This window comes from Podarcis raffonei, chromosome 13, assembly GCF_027172205.1.
Source record: "Podarcis raffonei isolate rPodRaf1 chromosome 13, rPodRaf1.pri, whole genome shotgun sequence".
Classification (NCBI taxonomy): Eukaryota; Metazoa; Chordata; class Lepidosauria; order Squamata; family Lacertidae; genus Podarcis; species Podarcis raffonei.
Genome location: NC_070614.1, coordinates 45,849,297 through 45,857,606, shown reverse-complemented (window position 1 = coordinate 45,857,606; position 8,310 = coordinate 45,849,297). Strand labels below are relative to the sequence as shown.

Sequence of the window (8,310 nt, the reverse complement as noted above, 5' to 3'; positions counted from 1 at the left end):
TTTCCCTCTTTCATATCAAACCACTGCATCTTATTTGGTATCCAAGGCATTCTGTTGTGACAATGTTCAAGCTAACAAGAAGGTGGATACATGTCCCTTACAATGCCAAATTGACAGAGTCAGCTGCCACCCAATTTGTCTTGTTGATATCAGGTGGAGGAGAGGAATAATACTGTAGAGAGAAGCAGGGGAGTCCATGCACAAAAGGGTATTTGCCATCAGGATGTTGCTTCTGCTGCTTCTGCTGCTCCCCAATATAGTGTCCCAAGCACAAAGTGCTCAATGCACAACAAATAATCCTGTTCATGTTCCACACGAGTGGCATGAGCCAGGTGACCTGGTCATTGGTGGAATGGCATCTCATATTGATTACATAGTCCCCAAATTATCCTTCAAGAAGCACCCTTCCCAGGACTTCATTGATGCCCCAATGTAAGTAACTGTTAATTAATATTATTATAATTATTCCTTATATGCTATATCGGACAGAAAATAACTTTGATTGATTGCTATAGAACTTTATTTTTTAAATGTGGAGAGATTTTATTAGAAATCTGTACATAAAGGCTATGTGCATATTGTCGATGAACAATAAGCTTTTTTGAGTCTAATTGTGTAAAGAGAGATAGAAAAGAGAGTAGGAGAAAGAGAAAAGAGATGGCATAAAAAAATAGGAAAAGTATATAGCAAAGTAGTATGGTACTGAAGTTTTTGATGATACCTAAATTTTCAAGGTGGTGAAAACAAACACGGGTTGCTGAAGAGATGAAGAAATATGCAACAGCTTTTAAAATTACACAGTATTCTTAGATTGCCCAAATAAGTAAATAAACTTTGCTGGCTTCATCCTCTCCTTATAGGGAGGCAAATGAATCTCTCCTATCTAGATTCTGTGCACTGTTTAATTTTTCCATCAAACAAAATCTCACTTCATTTGCAGGGTGTTGACAAAGTTCTACCAGCAAATCCTGGCCTTGGTATTTGCTGTTGATGAGATCAATGAGAATCCCAGGATGTTGCCCAATGTCTCTCTCGGCTTCCACATCTATGATAGCTATTATGATTCAAAGATGACCTACCGAAACACCCTGGACCTGCTCTTTAAATCACGTCACTTTGTTCCCAACTACAGGTGTGGCATCCAGAAAAATGTCATAGGAGTCATTGGGGGACTCAGCTCTGACACCTCCTGGTGCATGGCAAACGTCTTAGGTCTTTTCAAGATGCCACAGGTAGAATATAGGGGAAATAGACAAAGTAAAAGGTCCATAATATGCATAACCAACAATGTGTGTAAGAAGGGCAATTTGTGTTTAATAGATGTAATAGAAGATTTCTGTAAAGCTACCAGGTTTGTAAAGGAGGCACCTAGACTGGTTCATATACATCAATCCTGAATGCACTGCACTGGCTTCCTGTGAGCTACTGAATATAGGACATTGACATTGGCTTCATAGGCAAAAATAGCTGAGAACACATTAACTAAAAATGTTCCTCCCCTTAAAAATCAAGATAGTCCTTTCCCAAAGTATGAGTTTAATCAACATTGTTCACCTATCCCCCTAAGACACCGCATTTAATTTGACAAGCTGATCTACCTCCGGTCATGGCTGCTCGTTTAATTGGAGCTGCATCATTCCGATTCCAATTCTATGCAAATTTTCCTAAGTTTTTTTGGTGTCCCTCCAGTCATTCTCCAAATCAAAGTTGGGAAAGTCTTTATCCTCTTCAAAATATATCTGCAGCCGAATACTTTGAACTTGGTTTTCCACTTTTGAATAATTGTTATTTCCACAAAATTAATGACTAATAAGGTAAAGGTAAAGGGACCCCTGACCGTTAGGTCCAGTCGCGACCGACTCTGGGGTTGCGGTGCTCATCTCGCTTTATTGTCTGAGGGAGCCGGCGTACAGCTTCCAGGTCATGTGGCCAGCATGACTAAGCCGCTTCTGGCAAACCAGAGCAGAGCACAGAAACACCGTTTACCTTCCCACCGGAGCGGTACCTATTTGTCTACTTGCACTTTTGATGTGCTTTCAAACTGCTAGGTTGGCAGGAACTGGGACCGAGCAACAGGAGCTCACCCCGTCATGGGGATTCAAACCGCCGACCTTCTGATCGGCAAGTCCTAGGCTCTGTGGTTTAACCCACAGTGCCACCCAGGTCCCCTAATGACTATTAGACTCATATTATATCACCAAATACACCACCTCCCCAGTCTCGCTTGCTATAAATAATCAGGCAGTTGATTCTTTGAGAGGAGGATTTTGCCATATAGCATAGCAAAACAAGATATTATAACAAAGGAGGCTCACCCCCCCACACACACACTTTCAGTTCCAACATACCAAGTCTACATAGATGTTTATCCTTTTTCCGTTCAAATCCTTTTTAACACCTCAGTGGATGAATTAATTAGCAGAGTAGTTTCTTCCCCTTCACTCAGATCATGTTCAAAACTTAAATCCAATTTTTCATCTTAAGAACTGGAAGCTTGCTGCTAAATGAAGGCGACTTAGGAGAGTTACCAAGAAACGATCCAGGCTTTCCATCCAGCCACCCCCAGCGCCCCCCTCCTTCTGAATTTGGGGCCAGGTGTTGGGCGATCTGCGGATGAGCTGCCACTCCCCAGCCTGGGGAATGTAGGGAGGCTGATTACTCCCTTCTCAGCCTCTGATTCCAGAACGTACGGGAGTGATGGAATTCAGCAATCCTCCATCGCAGCTAGCCGAAAGCTCCTCCCCCAAATGCTCCCCTATTATTGGATACAATCAATATGTACAAGAATGAAGCTGCGATGATGCCATAATCATAATAAATATCAACAGAAAACATGGAGCAAGGTTATCTGTGTTTTCCTATATAAGCTGGAGTTGGTGCTGTCCCTAAACTTGGTAAACTTGGCATACAGATTCAATATATATTCAATATTTTTAGTGTGCGTGTGTGCAAGTGTTTATATTTGAATAAATTGGAGTATCATGAGTTCTTGTTTCCACTTGGAAACGTTTGGCTTTTGCTTTTTCCAGATTTCATATGATTCATTTGAACCAGCCATAAATGATGGAACCAAGTTCCCTTCCTTTTACCGCATGGTCCCCAATGAAGACCTTCAGTATCAGGGAATTATCCAGTTACTTCTGCATTTCAGATGGAAATGGGTTGGGCTCATCACTCCAGCTAATGAAGCTGGGGAACGTTTCTTACAGACAATTGAGCCAATGCTTTTCAAGAATGGAATCTGTTCGGCATTCACAGAAAGCGTTAAACCCAATATACATTATAACAGTAACTTACTAGAAATGCTGGAGGACTCAAGGATTTTGTTACCAACTTTCACAACCAGCAAAGCCAATGCAATTCTTCTATATGGAGAAAGTAGATTTAGTATATGGTTGTCAAGTGCTTTAATCATAATGGAGTTAACTCAGCTACTATTTCCTCAAAAGAGGTCACGTGAAGGAAAAGTATGGATTACAACTACCCAAATTGATTTCATATTATATAGCCTTCAAAAAAAAATTAATGTTAAAATACGAATGCTCCATGGTGCAATATCCTTTGCAATTCACTCCAAGGAGATTCACAACTTTCAAGACTTTCTTCGGAGTGTATATCCTCATTGGACAGAGACAGATGGTTTTATCCAAGATTTCTGGGAAGATGCATTCAGTTGTTCACTTCCAAATTCCACTCTCTTAGCAACCATGTGTACTGGAGAGGAGATGCTGGAGAGCCTTCCTGCACCATTTTTTGAAATGAGCATGACTGGCCACAGCTACAGTGTTTATAATGCTGTCTATGCTTTGGCACATGCCTTAAATAGCATGCACCTGGCTGCAGTCATCTGCAAATGGAGAGGTGCTAGGGGAAGACTCTCTCCTCAATATGTAGAACCTTGGCAGGTATTGTTCCCTGTTACAAAGCATTCACTGCATTGGTACATTATGATAGCATTTAATCATCAGTAAAGAAATCATCAGTAAAGAAATAAAAGAATAAAACTTAAGAAATTAAAAATGAACCTTAAGTAAATTTATTGTATGAAAGATGGGAATTAGAATATTTCCTATAATGATACTAAACAGACTTTAGATGACACAGACTTTCAGAAGCAACAGACTACAAACAACTACCTCCTTCACGCTGCAAACCCCTCCATTTTCTCCAAATATCCCTCCCCACTTCTCTCTGTCTCTCTTACCTCTCCAGTTACCCAGTGGTGTAAGATTGGGGGCCCCGGGCGCATAATTCTGAGCAAGTACAACCAGGACCCCAACCCCAGGCACTGGCTTTTGCAGGGATCTTCATATCCAAAAGAAAACAGAAGAGCAGCCCATCAGGGAGCTCCGACTCCTCATCTTTCCTCATCTCCCCATCAGGGAGCTCCGACTCCTCATCTTTCCTCATCTCCCCATCAGGGAGCTCCGCAACTCCTCATCTTTCCCTGTCTGTCAACCACCAGGGGTTTCTGGACCCTGAAGCCTTGCTGGCTGACCCCCAGAAGAGGCTAGCAATTGTGTGATCACCATCTCAAGACCCTCCCCAATTCTTTCTGTCTCTCTTACCTGTCCAGTTACCCAGTGTTCTAAGGTTGGGGGCCTGGGGCCCATTGACCCTGGGCACATAATTCTAAGGGAGAACAACCAGAACCCCAACACCAGGCACTGGCTTTTGCAGGGATCCTCATATCCAAGAGAAAACAGAAGAGCAGCCCACCAGGGAGCTGCCACTACCTGGGCACATCTTGGAAGGCCCTGTCCCCAGCTCCTCATCTTTCCCTGTCTGCCAATCACCAGGGGTTTCTGGCCTCACTGGTAGGTCCCCAGAAGAGGCTAGCAACTGTTTGATCACTGTCTCTAGACCCTGCTTTTCTCCCTTCTCCTCTTCTGCCTCTGAGTCTGGATTTCAGTCTGCCACAGCCTCTTCCTGCTCCCTTAACCCTGTTGACTTTTCTGCTTCTGACACCTCTTCCTCCCAGTCTGCTCCCTCTTCTCCCACTGACCACTCCTTGTTATCCCACCACCAATCCCCTGGCTCTGAGCCCCCTTTCCTTGGGGCGTCCCTTTCGGGTTCTCCAGCTGCTGCTTCCTACCACTCCTCTGCATCCAACATCCAATCATGCTCAAATCCACTCTATAAACTATGGAAAGGTCCAGTCCGAGGTTCTCATGTTGCTTTCCTATCTTTTGAGAACATAAACTCCCATCTCTTCTCTTACATAACTTCTCAATTTCCTTCCCTTTCTTGGATACAGACAAAGGCTGGTCTCAGGCAAGCAGGACTAAGGTCTCTCCATCTTGATGCAAGTCTGTTGAATGTTGAATTGGCACTGATTCATTATTTCCTACTCCTCCTGTATGTGCAACTAAAATATGGATGCTCTCCGCTGTGAACTGAAGTGTTCAACTTTGATTCTCTTTCCACTTAGCTCCACTCATTCCTGCAGAGAATCTCCTTCAACAACAGTGCTGGAGATGAAATTACATTAAATGAATATGGAGAGTTAGCAGCTGGCTTTGATATTACCAACTTGGTCACTTTCCCAAATAATTCCTATGTCAGAATCAAAGTGGGCAGGTTGGATCCTCAGGCCCCTCCAGGGAAAGAGCTCACCATTAATGAAGACAAAATCAAATGGAACAGACGCTTCACTAAGGTATGGAAATACTGATATCTTCTTAAGTTTGTATGATGCTTAGAACAGCAGCTTTTTACCCCACTGTATGTGCCACTTGTGTACCTACGGATCATGTCACGCTATTAGTCCTCCTATTTACTATTAAATCACCTGATATTGGAAATTTGATAAATTCCCCAAAACAATATCATAATATTAAACTCTTCCTATCTCTTTGCATAGGTGCCACCGCTTTCTGTATGTAATGCCAACTGCCATCCTGGTTACGGGAAGAAAAAGAAGGAGGGGGAGAAGTTTTGCTGCTATGATTGTGATCCATGTCCAGAAGGAATGATTTCAAATGAGAAAGGTTAGAGATGACGTCTTAAGATAATGCATAACCTCTGGGCTCCTGGCAATTTTGTTAACATTAAACTGCTGCAGGAGAGAAGGCTTAAATTAACAGATGTGTTCTTCTCACTGTTTATAGATAACATCAATATATTTTAATCTTTAAAGCATCTTGAAGATTTCTTTTTTAAGTGGAAGCTAATATATTTTACCTCCAACTTCTACAAAATTTGGGTGGAATAGAAGTGGTGTTTTCTCCTCTAAGAATTAGGTTATTTGACAATAGGGTGAAACTCTAATCAAACTCACTTTTCTGAGATCCAAAGATTTAAGCTGTAATGCATTTCTCATTTTGTTGTACTGTTTATGTGGCTCTAAGAAAAAGCAGGGAAACAATAAAAGACGTTACCCATGTAGAAATAAAATAAATAAAATAAAATAAATAAAAGACGTTACCCATGTAGAAAATTCCAGAATTGATACACAACTTTTATTTTTGATACACCTAGTACAAAAACATTTGGACTTGAAGCTCGTATACATTCTGACGTAGAAAACACTATACAGTGGTGCCTCGCAAGACGAAATTAATCCGTTCCGCGAGTCTCTTCGTCTTGCGGTTTTTTCGTCTTGCGAAGCACGGCTATTAGCGGCTTAGCGGCTTAGCGGCTTAGCGGCTATTAGCGGCTTAGCGGCTTAGCGGCTATTAACGGCTTAGCGGCTTAGAGGCTATTAACAGCTTAGCGGCTTAGAGGCTTTAAGAAAAAGGAAACAAACTCGCAAGAACTCGCAAGACGTTTTGTCTTGCGAAGCAAGCCCATAGGGAAAATCGTCTAGCGAAGCGACGCAAAAACCGAAAAACCCTTTCGTCTTGCGCATTTTTCGTTTTGCGAGGCATACGTCTTGCGGGGCAACACTGTACTAAATGGACTAGTGATGAGGGAATTCTTAAGAATACTTTTGGTTGCTTCAAATTGTCACACACTGTTTGTGTATTTTCAGACATGGATACATGTGTCAGTTGCCCAGCAGATCAGTATCCAAACAGCGGCCAGGATCTATGCATTCCTAAGATTCCAAACTTCCTAGCCTTTGATGAAACCTTGGCCATTTTTTCATCTTCCTCTGCACTTTTATTCTCTCTGATCACAATTTTAGTGCTAGGCATCTTCATTAAGCATCGCAATACAGCCATAGTCAAGGCCAACAACCGAAGCCTCACCTATGGTCTCCTTATCTCCCTCCTCTTGTGTTTCCTCTCTTCTTTGTTGTTTATCGGAAAACCTAATATGGTGACTTGCCTTCTCCGGCAAACTGCTTTTGGCATTGTCTTCTCTGTGGCCCTCTCCAGCATCTTAGCCAAAACCATATTGGTGGTTCTGGCATTCATGGCTACCAAACCAGGATCCAATATGAGGAAATGGGTAGGCAAAGAACTGGCTTATTCCATTGTCTTTTCCTGCTCCATTGTTCAAGTAGGAATCTGTGTCCTCTGGCTGGCAACGTCTCCCCCATTCCCAGATGTGGACATGCACTCAATGCCTGAAGAAATCATATTTCTATGTAATGAAGGGTCAGTCTCCATGTTCTATTGTGTTTTAGGCTACATGGGCTTCCTGGCCACTATCAGCTTCACGGTGGCCTTCTTAGCCAGGAAGTTGCCTGACAGCTTCAATGAAGCCAAGTTCATCACCTTCAGCATCCTGGTCTTCTGCAGTGTTTGGCTCTCCTTCATTCCAACCTACCTGAGCACCAGAGGAAAATACATGGTGGCTGTGGAGGTCTTCTCCATCTTTGCTTCTGGTGCTGGGTTACTGGCTTGCATTTTTTCCCCTAAATGCTACATTATTGTGGTGAGGCCTGACCTGAACAACAGAGAGCAGCTAACACAAAGAAAGGTATAAATGACAGTAGAATTTGTGGTTCTGTTGAGTCTTATGGACTTGGTGGCGGGTATCAATTTCCGAGTTCCTGCTCTGGATCTTTGTAGAGTTAGCTCCTTAACTGTTTTGTTCGCCAAAGATGTGCCAAAGGCAATGGATTCAAATTTTTCCTCAGGTTCTAGTCCCAAAGCCTTCTTCACAAATGAGTAATGCTGTAAAGCAGTGGAGGTTTAGGTTCAAAATTTCCATCTCCTAGGTGGGCTCCCTTCCTAGGTTTACGAGACCCATCTGCCCCTCATTTCCCTCTACAGCACCTGCAGTAGCCACCTCTTTAAGCATTGGGCCCACTTTTGCTCTTATCTGCTATGTCCTGTCTTTGCATGCAGAGAAATTCCCTAACAGACTGAGGATTTAAAGGCCCTTGGCTGCCCTCACCTGGTTTAGGGAGCCAGCCAG

General features: G+C 42.8%; 1 protein-coding gene across 1 annotated transcript; it reads left to right on the top strand.

Annotated features, from left to right (window-relative positions):
• The first annotated feature begins 352 nt into the window (after window positions 1-352).
• Window positions 353-7,875, top strand: LOC128399072 (vomeronasal type-2 receptor 26-like). Its single transcript, XM_053360331.1, has 5 exons — window positions 353-432; window positions 941-1,232; window positions 5,432-5,659; window positions 5,864-5,990; window positions 6,974-7,875. Exons 1-5 carry the CDS (start codon window positions 353-355, stop codon window positions 7,873-7,875), a joined length of 1,629 nt encoding a protein of 542 aa, XP_053216306.1.
• The last annotated feature ends 435 nt before the right edge of the window (window positions 7,876-8,310 follow it).